Source organism: Orcinus orca, chromosome 7, assembly GCF_937001465.1.
Source record: "Orcinus orca chromosome 7, mOrcOrc1.1, whole genome shotgun sequence".
NCBI classification, from domain to species: Eukaryota; Metazoa; Chordata; class Mammalia; order Artiodactyla; family Delphinidae; genus Orcinus; species Orcinus orca.
In genome coordinates, this window is record NC_064565.1 from 44,473,143 (window position 1) to 44,495,511 (window position 22,369).

General features: G+C 36.5%; 1 protein-coding gene across 6 annotated transcripts in view; it reads left to right on the plus strand.

Annotated features, from left to right (window-relative positions):
- Positions 1–22,369, plus strand: part of GALNT13 (polypeptide N-acetylgalactosaminyltransferase 13) — a 561,510-nt gene that overhangs the window by 533,510 nt on the left and 5,631 nt on the right. For all 6 annotated transcript variants that reach the window (XM_004276801.4, XM_033400037.2, XM_049712719.1 and 3 more), the window contains one exon: positions 7,785–7,919. In XM_004276801.4, the coding sequence (XP_004276849.1) occupies positions 7,785–7,919 (135 nt within the window). The remainder of the gene's footprint in view (positions 1–7,784; positions 7,920–22,369) is intronic.

Genomic DNA, 22,369 nt, shown 5'->3' on the forward strand with positions numbered 1-22,369 from the left:
TAGAAAAGTTCAGTATTATTTGATTCAGTGCCAGTGTTGTGCTAATAATATGGAGGTGAATTTTAAAAATTATGTCTAATTTAAACTAAAGGGTAGTTTACCTTTACAGATAAGATGCAGTTACAACAGATACACAGTAAGTTTCTTTGTGCTATCTTAAGGACATTATAATTTGCCTTGAGACTTTTTAATATATTTAATATAATTTTTCTCTAATTATATGCAACATACCAGTTTTAGGAAGTGTCTAATAATACAATGTATGTGGAAAAGTTTTGAAATAATATAAAATACCAGTAAAAATACATTCAGAAATGATATCACAAAGTCTTCTATCATTAATCTGTGGCTAATAAAACAAACACTAAAATGAATGTATAGTCTATATATATACGTATATATATGTCATGTGAATAATATATATTATTACTGCTATGTTTATTTTACATTCACAGGCATAAATGAGTAAGAACCTCAAACACCAGATATCTTGCTGCTCCATGGTTCCAACTAATGATATAGTCATAAAGGGAAAGTATGTATAAAATTGCCCATGACTGAAGGAGAATATCCCATCCAGGAATTTACTTTACTTCCCTTGCAATTTATATGTGTGAAGGCCAGTTCTTCAGATAAAAAATATTTAAGGAATAATTCAGTGGGGGAAAACATAAGAAAGAATATCATCAAGAGAAAGCTAATTTGTTACAGAAAATCAATACAATGAGAACATCAAGAACAGAGTTCAAGCAGGTTGGAATAGTGGAGGAAACTCTTACAGAAATGTTGGCATTTGCTTGGATCTCTGCTATCAAAGTTTCATGAATGGCCTATATGGTTTAGATAAAGCCTGAAAACATTTAACATTCTCAAAAGTATCACAGAATAAATAGATGGATGAATCACTGAATGAATAGATAAATGATAGAGACATAGCATGGGAGAAGGTGTTCTACATGGTGAGAATAATTTAGTTTTTGCATGCATCTCCTTTAACCTGATGGTCACTGTATTAATTTCCTATTGCTGTATAACAAATTACTACCAATTAAGTGGCTTAAAACAACACAAAATTATTAACTCACTGTGCTATAGGTCAGAAATTCAGGCACAACGTGGCTGCGTTCTCTGCTCAGGGTCTCACAGGACTGAAATGAAGGTGTTGGTCAGAGCTGTGATCTTAATGGAGGCCGAAGATTCCTGGTTATTGGCAGATTTCAGTTCCTTGAAGTTGGAGGACTGAGGGCCCATCTTTCTCAGTCTGCAAAGACACAGTCTTATGTAACATAATGTAATCATGAAGTAACTTTCCTGTCATGGTCACACTCTCACCAACATTCAAGGGCAGGGTGTTAAACAGGGCATGTACACCAGGGGACAAGAATCTTGGGGCCATCTGAGAATTCTACCACAGTCACATAAAAAAAAATATCTACCATTCAAGTATTATATCTTGAGGTATCTTTTGGAAGGAATTACTACTAGGCTTATATTTGCAATTTATATTGTTCAATATTACAATAGCAGAATATGAGTAAATATTTGGAAAATATTTGAGTATAGATTCCTGAATTGCATACTTCCTTTAAAACACTTCAAGGCAGAGTAAGTTATTAAACATACATAAACTTTAACACCAGTAGTGTTTAAAATGGGAGGATTTGGGCTTCCCTGGTGGCGCAGTGGTTGAGAGTCTGCCTGCCGATGCAGAGGAGACGGGTTCGTGCCCCGGTCTGGGAAGATCTCACATGACGTGGAGCGGCTGGGCCTGTGAGCCATGGCCGCTGAGCCTGTGCATCTGGAGCCTGTGCTCCGCAATGGGAGAGGCCACAACAGTGAGAGGCCTGCGTAACACAGAAAAAAAAAAAAAAAGGAGGATTTAACAATGAAGTAGGAAGAAAATAGAAACAACAGTCACATTTTATTATATTAGTGCATCCTGCTTATTTTATTACCTTATTCTCTTGCTCTGTTTTCCATAAAGTGTACTAAAGAACTCCAAAGAGAAATTGCTTTCATTGAAATTCAGCAAGTAATTACTGGACACAAACTCTTCTCCTAGAATTGTTTCCAAAGGTATTCAAAATATATCTCTAGCATTATTACTGGGGCAGCGAGGTTTAAAAAATAAAACAAAAAGATGAAACAAACTGTAATCAAATGTACATTATATGCCTGGATTTTGCACAGATAATTACTGATACTGAGATGTCACTTGGGCTAAGTACTGTGTTTAGAGTTTAGATGAACTACCTCATTCAACCTCTGAAATAGCCCAGGAAACAGGAGGCATCTTTATCCCTTTTCCCAGATAAGGAAGGTAAGATTTGGTCAAAGTCTCACAGTAATTCTTTCTGAAGAGTGTGGAGGAAGTCCTCAAACCCAGGTCGTGTCATTTTCCAAAGCCCATTGTGTTAGCACTGTTCTGCTCCAAAGATATGCACAGATGATATCATACCTACAATAAAGTGCAGATAAGCTATCAGGGTAAGAGTAGTTACAAAAACACTACATGAAGAAAGTGACGAATGTACTAAGACTTTAAGGAGGTGATCTTTTCCTGGGCAAAGTGAAATGGATAGTCCTAATGATATGATCAGCACATACCAGGTCACGGATGGAAGACTGAGGTGACTTGCTGAGTACAAACAGGGAACTACCAGAGTGTTACATAGTTATATTGAAGTGAAAGGGGAAAGAGTTAAGCCTTCATAGGTGATACTGAGGACAGACTGGGAATACTGAACTTGAGATACACACTCATATCCTGTTTTTAACAAGTCTTTTAGAGCATTAAAACTGTAAAAGACCATAGATACCATGTATGCATGTAAGATAAAGAGTACACAGCTAGAAGCTACCTACATCTCCTTACCCTCTTCTATATAAACCACTGGGCTAACAGGCTATAAACAGAATCTGAAATCAATTAAGACAAAAATCTTTTGTCTGAGAGCAAAAGTCTCTTTGTTTGGCATCTCCATTGATGAATTCAATTCCATCTATGCATTCTCCATGCTAATATCAGGATGGTGTGACATATAGTAAGAGTGAACGTGTTAAAAAATAAATCACTGCTAAATGTTGAATTTTTATTGCTAAACAATTTTCTTTGTTATTTCAATACAAATGTTCCTGGGCTATTTTTACAGAATGAGGGAAAAACTATTATGATGTTTATTTTCTTATAATTTGTCCTTCTGGATGGTTGTTAACAGATTTCTCAAACTGACTGTATTTCAAATACCTAAAGGGATTCCCAGAGGGCCCAAAGCTCCAAAATGGGTATGTAAAGGGCAGTATGGTCAAGTGAAGGAACAGTGACAATGAGCCTGGGGTCCAGAGAGACCTCTTTCGCTAAGACGCTCTGGCAAATTGGGTGAACCCTGTAGCTTTACTGACCTCAGTTTCTTCATCTAGAAAGTGAAGCAGCTGGCATAGAGTAACATACAGAGTCTCTTCAAACTGTGAACCTTTAGAGTAAATATTGTCCTGAGGAACTCAACAGGAAAAGTATTTTATAAATTCTGAACTAAATCTAGGGAAATCACAACCTGTATAATTAACAAAGCTGAATCAAATACACATGTGAGCCTTTTAAATACACACATATTTTTTGGCAAAATATTTCTTTATCTAAGGATGAAAGAAGGAAGGAAACCTTATGTTGAGACAGAGCCAGCAGAGGGCGTTTATTCCCCAAGCCTCTTGCTGAAGGAGGCGTGGTCCAGGTCCCAGTAACAGAACAGTGTCCTTGGTTTGCAACTTGGGCTGCTCTACAAGGTTTTGTGAATGGCTGCTATGCTCTCGCAATTATTCAAAGGGGTAAAGATATAAGAGTATTTTTAAAGAAACAGCTATACATTAGGATTTTAAGCAAGATACAATTTTTAAAAGAACGTATTGACACATTCTTCCATTGTGCGAAGTAAAGTACTATTTTACTGCAGAATATTTTAGATAATTCTCACACAGTCTTTAAAAAATGTTTAAATGTTGTTTCAATTTTAGATATTTGAAGAATCATAAAATACCTTTGGACACACTTCCCAAAAAGAAAAATCCAGAACGAACTGTATGCATGTGTGATATAATGAAAAAGTTTACCTTCTCTGAAAAAATATTAAGATTAAAAGGAACTGAGACTGGGCTTGGCTATCATCTTTCATATGTTGGGAGTTATTCCTAAACTCATTTGAGTGCATCAGTTCAGAGACAGAAATCAATCTAACCTCAATAAAGTGTACATAAAAGCAAGTAAATCATCTAGTCATAGTAAAGAACCACTTTACAAAGATATATTTAAATGGAAAAATGATTATGAAAATGATTGCTCTGACGCTTTTGGAAAGTATAACTGGATGGTACAATTTTAGGCCCAGATATTGAGATACAATAGATTTGAAAAATTTGCAGTGACATTTGGAAAACTAATCCCATTACTTTTAAAGGCTTCAACCAGCATTAGGAATAAAAGGAAGTGTATTCGTTTCCTCAAACTGCTATAACAAACCATCACAAACTGGATGGCTTAAAACAAAAGAAATTTATTGACTCACAGTTCTCGAGGCTGGATGTCTGAAATCAAGGTGCCAGAAAGGGCATATTCTTTCTGAAACCTGTAAGGGAGAATCATTCTTTGCTGCTTCTAACTTCTGGTGTTTGCCAGCAATCGCCATGACTTGTAGATGCATCAGTTAATTTTTTTTCAATTGCAAAATCCAAAGAAAGATAATTTCATATATAGGGTCAGAGAGTATTCTATAGATATCTTTCTTAAATGTGATGTAAATTACATATCTATTAATTGACCCAAAAGTGAATCAAAATTAGAAATTGAGGAACAAAGAATGCTTTGTGGACTTCTCTCTAGAACTTTCAATAGTTAAAGTTTCCAAACTATCATTAGAGACCTGAGGAGAATTGATGCTCAGGCCATGATTATACTCATTATGCAAAACTAATAGTGAATATGGATGCTTTGGTGTCTCCATTTACATTGCCATCTGTATACAACTAAAATAAAGCAATTTCAAAGTGGAAAATTATCCTTCACATTGAAATAATCCTATAATGGGCAAAAGAAATTTCTCTAGAAACTACCCTCTCTCACATCAAGGTGTACTACCAGATTCATTTATTTAATTAAATCTGCTTGTAATTGTATTAAAAAAAATACTAGCCACGTTTGGGAAGGATACAAATACTTATCTTAGATGGGTGTTTCCTTTATTCTTCTTTTGGTTACTCTTTTTCCATGAAAAGTATATACATTGAAAAGTATAAAAAGTATACACATATACATGATTCTTCAAAGATAGGAAGATCTTTTCTGGAAATCTATATTTTATATTGTTTAAATAAATGAACTTTATACACTTCCCAAGTTTTTATATTGTTAAGTAAAATGTATAACCTTTGTGAAAATTTTCCTTTTAAGATGTTGGCTTAAGAGGGTACTTGGGTTCCATCACTGACTTTGCATCTCCCTCTTACCACTACTTGTGATCTTCCTAGTCTTCCTAGAAGCCCTGAGTACCAGTGCTACAGAGGCAACCATTTCAAGACTAACTTAGTCAGCTTACAGGCTAGGACTCAGAGTTTATAAGTAATCTGTAGAACTGACTTCCTCAGATTTCATCAGGTTGCTTTGGGAAATGAAAAGACCTTGAAATGACCTTCCTCATCATACTCCCTCTTGACATTGCAAAGAAAAAATAAATACCCACAGAATACTGAAGCATGCTTATCATAACTAACAGAAGAAAACAACTTTTATAATTATGTACTTAATAACCCTTACAAAACTTTAATAATCAATGTTATAAATAAATTATTCACACTAGGAACAAAATAATAGAGATTATTAAAGCATCAGTTTGAATTAGCTAACAATGAGTCTGCTATCTACCTTGACATTTCTTGGATATTTTGAGAAGAATTATAGTCAAGCCCAGCCAAAACCACATGAGAAAGGTAAACATAGAGCCTGCCTTTAAGGAGATCTCTAAAGATAATTCTACAACCTTCAGACACCCACTGACAATATTTAAGAAAGTTTATGTGATGTACTTATGTTTTAGAAAGGAAACTGATGAAAAACATCATTGTCTCTAGACTTAGGGAATTGGTCATATGGTGGTGGCAACAAGGACTGCCCTTTACGGAGCTCCATAAAGTTTACAAACTTTATTTTATTGAACCTGTTGTGTAAGTTTTATAAGGCAAATATAATTCAGAAAATACAATGTCACCAAATATTAAGAATTTAATAATTTAGTTAACATCCTCTAACACCATACAGAAAAATAAACTCAAAATGGATTAAAAACCTAAATGTGAAACTGGATACTATAAAACTCCTAGAGGAAACATAGGCAGAACACATAAATTGCAGCAATACCTTTTTGGATCCATCTCCTAGAGTAATCAAAATAAAAACAAAAATAAACAAATGGGATCTAATTAAACTTAAAAGCTTTTGTACAGCAAAGGAAGTCATAAACAGACAACCTACAGAATGGGAGAAAATATTTGCATACAGTGCGACCTACAAGAGATCAATCTCTAAAGTACACAAACAGCTCAATATCAAAAAAAGAAACAACCCAATCAAAAAATAGGCACATCTAAACAGACATTTCTCCAAAGACGACATACAGATGGCCAAAAGGCACATGAAAAGATGTACAACATCGCCAATTATAAGACATGCAAATCAAAACTACAATGAGGTATCACCTCACGCCAGTCAGAATGACCATCACCAAAAACTCTACAAACAATAAATGCTAGAGAGTGTGTGGAGAAAAAGGAACCATCCTACACTGTTGGTGAGAATGTAAATTGGTATAGCCACTATGGAAAACAGTATGAAGTTCCTTAAAAAGCTAAAAATAGAACTTCCATATGATCCGCAATCCCACTCCTAGGCATATATCCAGAGAAAACTATAACTCGAAAAGATACATTCACCCTAATCTTCACTGCAGCACTATTTACAATAGCCAAGGTATGGAAGCATCCTAAATGTCCACTGACAGAGGAATAGATAAAGAAGATGTGGTATATAAATACAGTGGAATTTTATTCAGCCATAAAAAGAATGAAATAATGCCTTTGCAGCAACATGGATGGACCTAGAGATTAACATACTAAGTGAAATAAGTCAAAGAAAGACAAATATCATATGATATTGCTTATATGTGGAATCTAAAAAATGATACAAAAGAACTTACTTACAAAACAGTAACAGACTCACAGACATAGAAAACAAACTTGTAGTTACCAAAGGGGAAAGGGGTAGGGATGCAAAGGTATAAATCAGGAGTTTGGGATTAACATATACACACTACTATGTATGAAACAGATAACCAACACAGACCTACTGTATAGCCCAGGGAATAATACTTAATATTTTGGAATAACCTATAAGGGGAAAGAATCTGAAAAAGAATACATATACATCACTTTGCTCTACACCTGAAACTAAACATTGTAAATCAACTATTACTTCAATTTAAAAAAGGAAAAGTTAGAATTACAAAAATAATAATAATTTAGTTTGTTAAACTGAGTCTTCACAAAAAGCACATGACACTGTACATATTTTGTAGTTGAAGAAAAGGATGCAGAGAGATGAACTAGCTTTCTCAAGATCACACAGCAGAGATCATTTGAAAATACAAGTTTATCTGATATGAAAGCTTCCACAGATAAATCTGCTATACTGCAACTTTTTTTTTAAAGAATATATTATTTTATTGGCTGACTTATATTTTCAGGTATTTTCTTATACTGCTGACAAAGAAATCAGAACCGATGACTTGTGCTTGGATGTGTCTAGACTCAACGGACCTGTAATCATGTTAAAATGCCACCACATGAGAGGAAATCAGTTATGGGAGTATGATGCTGAGGTATAGTATTTTCTTAATTTATTTCTTATTTAATGCTTAGACTCAGTTATGTATTTCAAATACATTTAAATCCTAAGCTATTTTTTCTCTGCATTGAAAGAACTGCATTTTCAAGCATGCATGCTCATAGCTGAAAACATTAGGATGGTATATCATATAAATAGGTTTTTGCCAAACTAGTCCATTAGTATAAAATATACATAAGGAAAATAAAGTCATTTTCATGTGCTTAAACTCTGTTATCACCATGTACATGCTCAACATAAATTAGGTAATGGGCAGGCCATGCCTATCTGAGAGGTGTGTGTGTCCTGTATGAAAATGTGCATACAGGACAATATCACTAATATTCTCATATTTTCAAATTTTACATTTTACATGGTTGTAATCTGTGATATTTATGCTTCTCAACTTAAAGGAAAAAAGAAAATAGCCACAAGAATTAGCATGAATTAGTGTTCTTTACATTAGTAAATACTTTGCAGAATTCAATGAATTAATTAGATACATAATCAGCTAAGGAGTATCTTCACAATATAGCACATTTTTCTGATAGAAGAGAGGGATAGAAAACAATGAAATTACTGTTGGGAATTTATAGCCAGGCAGTGTGTAAAAACCAGATCGACCATCAGATGGAGCTAATAAAAAAAGAAATATTTTCCTCTGCATAAGGAAGGTGCATTGAAACAGCTGCATTTCTTTCAGTTCTCTTTGCTTAGCAAAATGAATTGGTCATCTTTGCTACATTTTCCACATCATTAAATGGTCGGTGACTTATTCAAAGATAAGTAAACTTTATTCTTACAAGATAAATAATACAATAGAGATAAAAGAATTTCCAGATGCAGATGCAAGCCTATAATACTCTGCAAGAGTAACATTTTAAAAACCAACCTTCAAAGTTGTTGGTATTACTGATAGTTTAACAAGATCTTTTTAAACACTTTTTGAATGTCAATTTAATTTGCAAGATGTAGTTTCTTAAGTGGAATATCAAGAAAACACTGAATTCTAATGTGATCTGAAACTAGTTATGTAGGGTTAAAATTGGGCCCTAAAATTTATACAAGATTACCAAGCTCCTTAGACAACAAATATTTTTCTTCTGGGACATTATTAAAGACAAACACCCTGAACCCTTCCTATATTGCACCAGTGTGTTCTATTCAGACTCTTGCCTTCCTAATACGTTGTTCATCTTCTCTGTCTAACCACCAAGTTTTCTCTTCAACTGTTATCATCCATCACCATCCTTTAGGTTAAGCCTGGGGATGGATGCTGTTTCCTCCAATAATATGTGTGGGTAATCCTGGACCCTGAGCTCCCTACCTCTTCAATGAGGAAAAGTACAGATAAATGTACAAATAAAGGAGAAACAATGCAAGTTTTAAAATAAAAACTTTTGTTGTTGTTGCTGTTGTTGCTCTTTAGTTTTCACTAGGAAACAAGGACTTTACTGGGTTTGTGCTAAAAAAACAAAGAAATCTAGTATATATTAAAAGGAAAGGGAAATGAGTATACATATTTTTTATAAGATGAAGCAGAATTTCAGAATACCACATCTAATCTTTAAACTTTTCTATAATTTTTAAGTGACAACAGCTTCTATAGTCATAATTCAAATTCCTGCATATTTGAAATAACTATTTTTGGTAATTCTGTATATTTGTTTATATTTTTATCAGCCAGTAGCAAGATTACTGAATATTAGGGGATTTTGAAAGAAAAGTGGAAAAAAATAGCTAGCTTCAGCTAAGATATAGTTTTTTGTAAATTTACTATTTTGGATAACTAGTAGTTATTCTGTTGCAGTATTTTAGAGCACTGTTATGTTCTGTGGCATGTAAACATTATTTCTAAAACACACACGATAAAGCTTATGTCATAAATGTTGAGAAATGTTTATTTTTAAATAAATAATCCAATCATCTTAATAATTATATAAGTTTAATTTACTCTCCTATATGTTTAGGTTTTCAGAATTGTAATGTTCAACTTGTCTAAATTTTAAATCATAATGTAGATTTTTTTGCCAAATTAAAAAATGTAGAATCACAATGTAGCGAAGACACATGAGAATAGATTATAGAAATAATGTACTGCCTTCCTGGAAATTTCAACTTTGAAAGAAAACACTGATATTATTTGTGAAGAGGTCAGCAGAAAGACATGATTTTTTTAATGAAATTGAAATACAATATCTATTTTTTATAATTACCTTTTAAGTTTTAGGTTTATGATCACTTTAAGTCTACAAAATAGTCTCAACAACTGCTACCCAAAGTGTAATTCTAGGACTAGTGCCATCACCTGGGAACTTGTTGGAAATCAGGAATCTGAGAGACCTCCCTAGACACACTAAGTCAGAGTCTGTATTTTAGCAAAATCCCCAGGTCATTTATGTACATGGTAAGAGTTTAGGAAGGACAAGTCTAGACAGTGGCCAAACATCTGCTTATCTTTCTTAGTCTTTTTATATGCACTACTGAAAAATATTGCAAAGTTAGGAAAAAGCATAAATATGTTTTAGAAAATGACAAGGCTTCCAGGAGAGAGAGAGGAGGGAAATGGAGCATAAGGGTGAGAGGTGCTGAGATGAGAAAGGGGAGTAATTGCCAAGCAGCTCTAGTTTCATATTACAACCAGTGGAAAGTAGAAATAGCACTTGCTGTTTTTTTAATTCTTTATCTACGGCTATCAAGGGCAAATTAATTCTTCTTTGAGAAACCTCTGAGGTGGCACACCTTCAAAGCAGAATAAGGAGTTCATAGAATTACAGAGCTGAAATTTACCTTTCAATTCTCTCCTTTTAGCCTTTATTAGGAGGAAGCTAAAGTACAAAGATTACACCACCCATGGCTGAGGCAGGATTTAGGTCCTAATGAAGTAACCAAAGAAAGCTAGTTATCAATACAATTGTGAATCTCACAGTGTGAACAACTGAAACATTCCACACCTTATCTCACACAGTCCTTTCAATCTTAAAAAAGCAAGTCATAAATGGGAGAACTGTTCAAATATCCAGAGAAAAATTGAAACACTATTGGTACAGAAAGGGGGACCCCTTCCAGGTCCCGAGAGTGGGCTCTCATCTAACACTTGGAAATGAATTGTCTGAGGAGACACACATGCTGACAAAGCAAGAGACTTTACTGAGAAGGGGCACCTGGGTGGAGAGCAGGAGGGTAAGGGAACCCAGGAGGGCTGCTCTGCCATGTGGCTCACAGTCTCGGGTTTTACGGTGATAGGATTAGTTTCTGGGTTGCCTCTGGCCAATCATTCTGACTCAGGGTCCTTCCTGGTGGCAAGTGCATTGCTCAGCCAAGATGGATTACAGCAAGAAGGATTCTGGGAGGACATATGGACTGGTGTCTCCTGTCTCCTTTTGACCTTTCCCGAATTCTTCCGGTTGGTGGTAGCTTGTTAGTTCTATGTTCCTTACCAGGACCTCCTATTGTTAAGATAACTCACACAAGTGGTTACTATTGGGCCTGGCCAGGGTGGGTGGTTTCAGTCAGTGGTTCCCCTAATAACTCCCCCAGAGAGACTTCATACTCAAGATACTTCTTGGGAATTGGGGTAGAGGTCTCTTTCTTCTGTAACTACTTCCTGCTGAGAATAGGCATAGTCCTGCCTAATAGAGTAGAAGTCTCTCTCCACCTGATCTAAATCAAGGTATTCTGTGCCCAAAACCAGCATTCACCCTCATGGTAACAATTTAGCCTGAAACTCTTGGAGCCTGTTGGAGATGAAACAGACAGGGGCCAAACAGGAGGTCTAACAGGATGGTCATCACCAGGCCCAGAAAAGGCAGGCAAAATCTGGGCTGAGAGCTGCAGGGTGTGTGACTTCCTTCTGATTGGTTGGTGGTGAGGTAACAGGGTGGTGGCTCCAGGAACCTTGTGCTCAGCCTGAAATTACCATCCTCTCTACCTGGGTGGAGGCCTTAGTTCCTGCAGAAAAACTCAAAGATGTTCTTATGCATACTCATTAGGAGGAACCAGGACCCTGCCCCAAGGCTGTACCACCATTTGCCGGCTCCTCCCCTGTTTTTGCATCCCCTCCCTTCCCTGATTAACAACTGTTTGAATCTGCCCTTTGGAGCTCAGGGAAGGTCTGGGAGGCTGAATGAAGTCTATATCCTATAAACAAGAAACAGGGGACACAGAAAGGATTTGTATCCCAGAGCCCCACAGAGTCCTATCAGTTTTAATTCAGGAAACTGGGTGATGACAGCTCTGGCCACTTCCTGCTAAAATGGGGCATAGTCCTGCCTCAATTTGGAAAACAGACACTGAATTGGAAATATTTCTGAGTTCCAAGTCCTGGATCTGAGTCTTGTATGATTCAAATCTCAGTCCCTGGATCTGCCATTTTAGTGTAACAGACCAAATTAGAAGTAGTTGGAAGAGTGACAACTGGAATTTTAATAGGCAAAATAAATCTCATTTCTTTTCAGGAGAATAAGCCTGAAAACCAGTCTGGACCAGGCACTTTGGAGAGACTTGTAGCCATGTAGCCAGTTGTCTAGTTTTATCTAAGTAGGTTTTAACTTTTAATGTGGTGTTAACACATAGATAACAGGTGCTACTGGTCACCACACATGTCTCTTTTTGTTAATGTATGATCTAAAACAATTCCATTGTCTAAAATGTAATAGTTACAAGAGGAGACCTTTAAAAAGTAAGGTTGCAGCTACCAGCTGCCAGCAGACATTGTTTTGAGGATGGCTGGTAGCATCCAATTCTGACACAGCTCAGAAAACTCAAGTTCTTAGCAATACAAGGACTTGTCTGAAATCACACCCATAGTGTCACCTAGTTATTTCATTGGATATCTGAACCACAGCTACTCCATTTTGACTTTTAATTGTAATACTATCCTTAATAAAGCAGATGTCACCGTTAATGATGTTAGTATTTCTCTAGATATGGGAAGATATAAGAATTTGGCCTCATAAAATCTCCTGAAAGTATTTAACTATCTAAAGGCCTGTTCTGTCAGTTTTTCTCAGAGCACAGAGTGCCTCATTCCTGATCTCCACCCTGAATTCCTTTCAGGGGGTGTTGAAGGTCAGTGGCCACAGTGGCCATTGACTTAATCCTTGCAGAAGCAGATGGCAAGTGCCAGTTTCCAGTCAGCAGGGCCCCTTCATGGTCATAAATTTGGTAAATTCGACCATGGTTTGGGGGGGGCATTTCATGACCATTTCGTCCCACTGTGCTGGGAATGCTCACTCCCAGGTCTGGTGAAGATTTCGCTGATAGGCCACTCAGTGTGCTATTACTGGACTAGGTCTTATTAACAGTAGCCAAAAATCTCTGGGCCACCTGTCTTACTAGCCTCTTACAGTCCAGAAAAATATTCCCTCTTGTTGCTTCATCCCATATCTTGAGTTGCGCTATTATAATCATTGATCTCATATGGAACTACATATCATCATTTTATCAGAGGCTCAGTCACACATTTGGTAATGCAAGAAACAAAAATGTTGTAAAACAGGCAATATAAAAAACAATATAGCTGGCAGATTAGTGAGGTCATAAGTAGGAATATAAGTCAAGAACTTCCATTAGGTGAAGCCCAGTATATCACAGGTCATCTGACTTAAGTCTGTTCTGCACCAATCCCTATCTTTAAGGGAAATTATATATTGGCATTGTCCATAAGGCACCCAGTGCAGTTTCCTAGTGTTACTAGACTGATTATCCTTAGTATGATTTATTTGTTCCCAACAGAGAGGAGCTTTTTACCTTAAATTACCATAGCCTGGTGTTATCTACTTAAATCCGTCCCATAATTGTGGGAGATTTTATTCCTTGGCTGAAACTTTGCTTGTTGCTCTGATTGAGCTTGAGTAATAGAAGAAAACTCGTATTTATGGCCAGGGTCAGAGCAGGCATTATTAATTGACCAGGTGAGGGGATTCCATCTAGTAATATCAATAGTAACCTGAACATAACTATAATTTTTTTTTGAAAGTAAATTTCCTCACAGCTAACCAATTAGAGCCCTGGAGTGGAGAAATCCACCAAGGTAACCCAGAAGTACTAGACACAGGTTAACTGGCCACAAGCCCAACAACTGGACTGATATTTCAAACTAGCATAGGATCATGCCTATGATAGAAAGGCAACTGATTCATATGCAAAGGTCCAAGAATCAAGAAAACATTATAAATGATCATACAAGTCAGGTCCAGGATCTTGGGCTAGCTGTCTATTTCTGATATTGTCTTTTTCTCATCCTAGGAGGAATGTAGTTTCTCCTCTGTTTGAGCATTGTTCTAAGGTGAGTTTGAGGTCAGCAGTCCTCTCTATAGACCAGTCCGGTGCAGGGGCCCTTTGTAAGTGGAAATTAATCCAAGAGTCAATTCCCTTCAGTTTCACTGTGCATGAGCTAGTTAAGAGTACCTGATAAGGGCCCTTCCGTCCATGTTGGAGATAGTCCTTTCAATTATGCCTTTTCCAGCATGCATAATCCCCTGGTTGCTAGTTGTGGGGCATCTGATCTTCATCCAAAGATAGATTACTGAGATAAGCTTCAGAAACAAACTTAGAGTGTCCTTCAGTTAAACTTTACATTAATATAACATAACAGCAAGGAACTATCTGGGAGGTGAGTCTTAGTAAATAACAGACCGCCATTAACAAAACTGGAATTTAATATTCACTGAAACAATCTTTTTCTCTCTAAAATTACCCTCGTTTTTACCAAATATAACCAAATTAAGACTAGTCTGTTTGCAAAATAAGTTTGGTCTCAATAAACTTGGCCTGATGATTTATATAACTGTAATTGATCATATGGGTTTTTTGCTTGCTGAAACTTTTATAAGGAGTCTCAGACTGAACTTTTAAAAGTCCTCTCAGGGCTAGGAAAGTCACACCAAGGGCTTGTCACAGATTTTGCCTAACAGATCTAGGTGAATCCCTTCCTTTTCAAGGTCCCCAAAATACCTTGAGATTTCTGTACCTGTTATTGAGGTAGCCTTCCTAATTTATCTGATAAAGCTGCTGGGAACCTAAGGGCTTTCACTCTTGAAGGAGCAGATAGAGAGAAAAGATAAATGTTTCAATTCTGCTTACAAAGGTATAATTTACCAAATTACTGTAAGTCATAATTAGTGTAAGGGGAAGGTTTTCCTTATACCTGGAAAACACAGATTTAAACCAGTAATTTTTCAGATAGAAACCATGAAAATTACAACCATATTCACCAGTTCACTCAGTCCTGTGTAACTAATCCTTTTTGTTAACAGCTTTATGAAGCCATCAGGTTTCCCATTAGAATTCTTCAATTTCTTACCCAGTTCAGCATTATGGTCTGAAAGTCAGAAACTTGTATTTATCCAAAAGTCCTTTCTATAAATCTTCTTGAAGAGGAAGCATTTTTGCAAAGGCATCAGAATGAAAACATATCTGTCTATAATGACAAGACTTCAGGAGGTACGTTTAAATCTGTTTACAATGCAACTGACGAAGTAACTTGGTTACTGCTGTGACATACACTTTCAGATAATAACTAGAATTATGACTGATAATATTTTACCAGGACATATCAGATTTTTAGGAATTCCATATAATCTCTATATCTATATTAGTAACACGTACCACACAATATAACCTAAGAAGATTAAGTTCCCATGTAATTTAACATACCAAATGAACCTAATTAGTTTACTTCTCTCTTTGGGATGTTTCAGGGGCCCTTTGAAGCATCCCAAAGTTAGCTAGAGGTCAAAAGGACTTCATTAGAATTTGATTTAGGAACTTTTGTCAAAAAAATTCAAAAGGGTTTAAAACAGTCAGATAATATCATAGGTCACTGTGAAACAATAGTTATTCACTTAGCCAAAGTAACAATAAAAGATTTCAAAGGCAAATACAGAACAGATCACTCAAAAGGTAAAGAAACTTAAAATCTGTTATCAAAGGCAGTTCAGCATTTTAAGAAAACTTGTCCTCTTAACAGAGAGAAAAGGCAAATTCAAGTTTTGTACCAGCTTACTTTTAAAATTCATTTACTCAATCAAATTTATTTTAAACTCAGTCAGTCCTGACCATGCACAAAATTCTTTTCTTGGGGCCCACTTTCCACAAAACTTTTTATCACCTTCTGTATCCATCACTTTATTTTTCCATTCAGAAACAGCCACCTGTAAGTCAGACCTACTTCCTTTTCCCTTAATAAAATGCAATTCCATGCCTCATACCTTTTTTACTGAAAACACACACCCTACTTTCTTTAAGCAACCATGGACTGTCCTTTATATCAGCACTCTGTAGATTGGTAAACATAAACCCAAATAATTTCTTGAAAAATGTGCTTTCTTATAGAAAATATCTCAGTGTGGCACCAAACATATTTATTAACAGTCCTAAATACCTTTTGTTTCTCTGCAAAAGGAAGCCAATGTTCAGTAATTAATGTTTCGGTATCTTATTTGGGAATGACCTAGCTATTCAATAACCTTCCATCACTTAATTTAGCACAACTCTAGAATTTCAAGTTACCAGAATCTGGAGAGACTATTTTAGACAAGACATTCCTAAAGCATAATTATTCTTAATAGAGTTTATCTAAAAGCTCTTATCTCATTTACATTTTCTTTCCTTAAAAGTTTCTTTACATTGAATTTTGTTTTGTTTTTTGCTGACAATTTTGTAACAGATATAACAAGATTTTATTTAGCTTATATTAAACCTAGGTGCAAAAAAAGTATTACACTTAATGTTGATAACTCTAAAGACATGTCTATATCAATGAGATTGACAAACTTATACATTAATATCAGATATTAATTTAATACTGAATATTTCCCAGTTCACGTGAACCCGAAATTCATTTACTTTTCTTTAAGTCAGTTGAACAGAGCTCATTTACAAATTAACCTCAGCGATATTATCCAAAGACAAAGACACATACTGAGACATACAAATATCCAGACAGACACAATGAAAGATTTAGCTTCATTTTCTAAACTTAGTCATAAATCAGGTATCACAATATAAAATTCACTAGTTTATAAATAACAGTTGGAATAAGTAAAATTTTTAAAGGCTTCTTCCCATTTTCCTCTCAGTTGTAGGAGTTAGAGATGGTCTAGATAAGGGTTCCTGAGAGCCCTGGTCTCAAGGCACAAGGAGAGAAAAATCATGTTCTCCTAGTAGGACTTGTTCCCTTAGGGTCAAAATTCTGAAAAGACGTTTGATCAAGCTTGCTTTTACTAACTGTATATGCAAAAAAAAACCAGTTTTCAAGAGTTTTACCTAAACCAACTTTCTCCGGAGTCTAAACAATATGGTGGCCACACATATTCCCATTTCACAAGGCAGAATGGCCATCACAAATCACAACACAGAACACAAAGTATTAAACACACACAGGCCTGGCCATCCTAATCACACACTTGCTTAAGCACAAGATTGCAGTCTCTCAGAAAACCTCCTATAGAGACACAGAACTTCAGATCCGAGTACTAACAGAGTAAATGGAAATATCTCAGGTCTTCAAAAATCTCAAAGGAAGGAAAGGAGGCCAGGTTGAAGGAAGAGGGGAAGGAAGGGGGACAAAAGGGGTGGCCTTATGGATGTCTCCTGCCACCTGCAGACACCCAGGTGTCATGGGACCTTTCCCTGGGCTTCTAGGAAGGGAGGATGGGAACTCAACCCTACCAGAAACAAGAGACCAGACCAGAACCAGAATTCGAGTTCTCTGCCCACCAGAGGTGATCAGGCTCCGACCCTCAGTTCAGGCTGAGGCCCTTCAAGCAGACTCCTACGTACAGGATCAGGACAGAAGAAAAAAGGGTAGGATAGGAGGGGTTGAAAAGAGGAAAGAGAGGGAAGGGGAAAGAGGTCAATACAATCTCTTGTTCCTTACCCAGTTGGGGCACTCTGGCCAGTCATCCGCGTCAGGAGACCACGGAAAAAAGGGTCCCGGTTGCGGCCACTGGGTCTGGTCCCTCGGCAGGTGAGCTGGTCCCCGCGTACCCTGAGTGGTCAGGATGTCAGTCATAGCAAAGAAGAGGTCCCACCAAAATCGCCATTTGTTGCAGGAAGGGGGACCCCTTCCAGGGCCCGAGAGTGGGTTCTCGTCTAACACTCGGAAATGAATTGTCCGAGGAGACACATGTGCTGACAAAGCAAGAGACTTTATCGAGAAGGGGCACCTGGGTGGAGAGCAGGAGGGTAAGGGAATCCAGGAGGACTGCTCTGCCAGGTGGCGCACAGTCTCAGATTTTACAGTGATGGGATTAGTTTCTGGTTGTCTCTGGCCAAACATTCTGACTCAGGGTTCTTCCTGGTGGTATGCGCATCACTCAGCCAAGATGGATTCCAGAGAGAAGGATTCTGGAAGGACATATGGACTGGCATCTCCTGTCTCCATTTGACCTTTCCTGAATTCTTCCGGTTGGTGGTGGCTTGTTAGTTCCATGTTCCTTACCAGGACCTCCTGCTGTTAAGATAACTCATGCAAGTAGTTACTATGGGGCCTGGCCAGGGTGCAGTTTCAGTCAGTGGTTCCCCTAATGGTATCATAAAGCCTCAAAACATGGAATCTATGCAGCTGCTTTGGTTTGTTTACTTCTTAAGTGAGTGGGGGGAGAAAAGAGAAGGAAATAAAGTTTACTGAATGTCTTTAATTCTATCTGTTTTCTCGTGCAATTCTTACAACAGTTCTGTAAGATATTATTATTTGTATTTTTCACATCAATCAAGTAGTGATTAGTGTGTTTAAATTCCTTGTCTACATCTGCACAGCCCAGGTTTCTGGCACTAACTCCAGCAATCTTTCCACTACACTACCTTGCTTCCTGAGGTCATTGAAAAACTAAATATAATTGGATGCTTTCAAATGATGATTGATGATCCTTAGACAGGCAGGACCTGGGACCCTTTGCTGCAGTGCTGCAATGCTTGCACCTGGACAAATGTCTCCTCAAGCTACAAATTACAAAGAAACTAAAAGGGACTAAAAATAACTGTGTGCATGCGCAGCTGGGGCAAATTATGGACAAAAAAATACAAAAAGACCAAAAAACCCAACTGCCACTTCTAAAGAGCCGGGAGCAAAGACAGGGTACTGCCCATGCCCCCTGCACACACCAGCTCGTGCCACTCCCCACCTTGGAAAGGCCACAGGAGTGAAAAGGTTCCCTTGCTCGCTCCCCCAAGGTGGGGGGTGGGGGGTGCGAGCTTGTTCCTTACATGGGGTGAGGGTAGGGCTGTGTTCAGGGGTTGGGCCAGAGGGGTGGCTTAGGTGTTTTTCCCACCCCTTTGGTGGTGTTGTGCACAGGGGGCATGCACAGTACCCTGCTTTTGCTCCCCACTCTTCAGAAGTGGCAGTTGGGGGTATTTTTGGTCTTTTTGTCCATAATTTGCCCCACCTGTGCATGCACAGTTTTTTTAGTCCTATATAGTTTCTTTGTAATTTGTAGCTCAGATGTTTGTCCAGGTGCAAGCACTGCAGCAAAGGGTCCCAGGTCCCAGCCTATCTCAATTTGATAAGTTAAATGTACAGTATTACAAATGAAAGAAATGGTTAAATATTATCAATTATTTGTGGTACCAAATTGTATTCACACAGAATTTCTCCTTTCCTTAATAACTGCAAAGATGTACTGTACTGTCTATTTAGATAAACAGGCAGTCATAAAACTACTTTGTCAGTATGGTCTGATTGCTTACGAATTTTAGCCACATGTATTCATAATATAATTAATTAATATCTAATTGTTTCACCTTTCATTTGAATGAAACTAAGAACTTGTTGGTAATAAATACATGTCTTTGGCCAATTCTGATTTGAAATATGGAGTTTCCCACTTTCCTAACTAAGTATTTCTTAAACAATACAACCATTCATTTAATTCAGTATCACTTTATACCTGGCCAAATATGTTCATTTTGGGGGCAACCTGAGCATCATTAGCAAAACTGGAAAATCCCCACCTGGTCTAGAATCTCTTGAAAAAATTCCTTGAACACTTTGGTGCTGTGAAAGCCCATTGCCACAAAGTTAAAACAAAAGGAAAAACAACCTATATTTCATCTCACTGAAGTATTTTAAAGATTACTGTTATAAAGGTCTGCCATCCATCCATTCTCTTGTATTCAAGTTGTCTTATATTATTCTATTTCATTGCAATTGGGTTCCAATCCATTTGAAATCTGTATTTTCCTGCAATAAGTGCACATAATCACATTTCTTTTTGAACATTCAGGCGGCTACATACAGTGTGAGAATCTAATTTTAGAACAGAACACTTATGCTCAACAAACACTATGCAACAAAGAAAAAAAGGAAGCAAAATATGATGCTAAAAATAAGTCTTGTTTTTCATGTGACTGAGCAAGTTGACTGAGAAAATGCTTGTTATGAATTTGATATCCATCTGTGTCAAATGTTTCTCAGAGACACAATATCAGGAATTTTTTTTCAGTAGGTAAAATATATGGGATTTATATTTACTGAAATCACAGAAGCTTGTATTTAGATTTTACTTAATACCTCCTCTTTTATTTCACTTTATCAGAAAGCAGGTAAATGGGAATATAATTTCAAGGTAAGTCATCTATAATTGCCAACCCAGCCATTTCCCTGAGTAGGATTCCTAACAAAAATAGTGGCTTGATTTACCTTTTGAAGGCTGTGTATATCAGACAAGTATTATATTTCCATAGTCCCACTGACCCAGAGCTGTGATTTCTTATGTAGAAACAATTAGTAAATAGGAATTTCAGTAGTTTAGTATTACGCTTTTAGTTCTTGTTTGTTAAATACCTACACCTGTACACTTATTTTTTTTAATACTCATATTCTATTCTAACAAGTGCACAGATCACCTTGTCAGAAGATCATACTTAAAATTTTAAATAAGAACTTTATTATATTAATATTTAAATTGTTATTCTGTACTTGATCAGTAGGGGAAATCCTGTTTTTGCTATTAAATACCTATAACAGTCCAAATTCATTCTTTCTTTATGATTATATGTAATAAAATTGACCAAGTTTCATTTTAAACTTTTCGTATGGCATCTTTTAAACTGAGACCTGTATGACTGGTTCTTCAATCAACCATACAGTCACTTCTATCTGTTCATTAAAATATCAATTTTTTTACTTCGTGCTTTTTTACCCAAAGGTATGACCTAATTTTATAATTTTATGATTCTTATTTTGTCACCAAAATTGTTTCCCTAGCCTAATTCCAGTTGGCTTTCAGTAGTAATTGTACCTTTAAAAGGGTAGATTTAGGGCTTCCCTGGTGGCGCAGTGGTTGAGAGTCCGCCTGCCGATGCAGGGGACACAGGTTCGTGCCCCGGTCTAGGAAGATCCCACATGCCATGGAGTGGCTGGGAGCCATGGCCGCTGAGCCTGCGCGTCCAGAGCCTGTGCTCTGCAACGGGAGAGGCCACAACAGTGAGAGGCCCACGTACTGCAAAAAAAATAATAATAATAATAATAAGGGGTAGATTTAGGATACTCCATGACACATCTTGTTTCAGATAGCAAAAATATGTTTAAAGGCAGGAAGCATTAACTTTTTCTTATGCGTCTTAAAATAGTATGATTGAAATTTTGTAAAATTCCAGGAAATACTAATGCTTTATATTTCAATAGAGAACAATTAAGTAATGCTATGTTATAAAGAGAAACCAATACCAGCATAGGGTTCATATTATCCTGTTTTCTAGTCAATATTTTAAAAAATGCTATAGGAAATGATATTTGGCAGTATGCTGCATGTCAGCCTGTATGTCACATTGCCTTCAAAACTGAGTTAATATGACAGTTTCCTACAGTTGCGAGAGGCATTTGTAACAAATATGACAAAGGGCTGGTATGCTTAAAAAAGAGCATTTAAAAGAAAAAATATAAATATACAATATATTTATTTACATTTATATATATATATAAAAATATCCAATATAAAAAAATCCAATATCCAATATAAAAATATCCAAGGTCTTGAACACAGCATAGGAGATATATAAATTAACCAATGAAAATGAAAAAAAAGGTATTTAAATAACTAAAAAGCCATTAAATAACTGTAAAAAAGAGTCATTTCATATGTGTTCTTTTATCCATTTCTTTCTTTATCCTGTCCATATGTCAAGAAATGTTTATAGTGGCAACACACAATACTGATGCAGATGCAGTGAAACTGACACAAATACAGTATTCTGGAATAGAGTAATCACAAGAAAACTGCTGTTGCTATTATTGCAAAATAATTATTACAGATTTTTTTTAAATTTACTAATATGTATTAAAATGTTCATACCTTTTGATCTTGTGATTTCACGTCTAAGAATCATTAAAGAAATGATTATAGATGTGGAGAGAGATGTTCAGAGATGTTTATCACAGCATTATTTATAGTAGCTCCAAATTGGCTATCCCCCAACCCCAATGGAAAAGTTAAATGATTT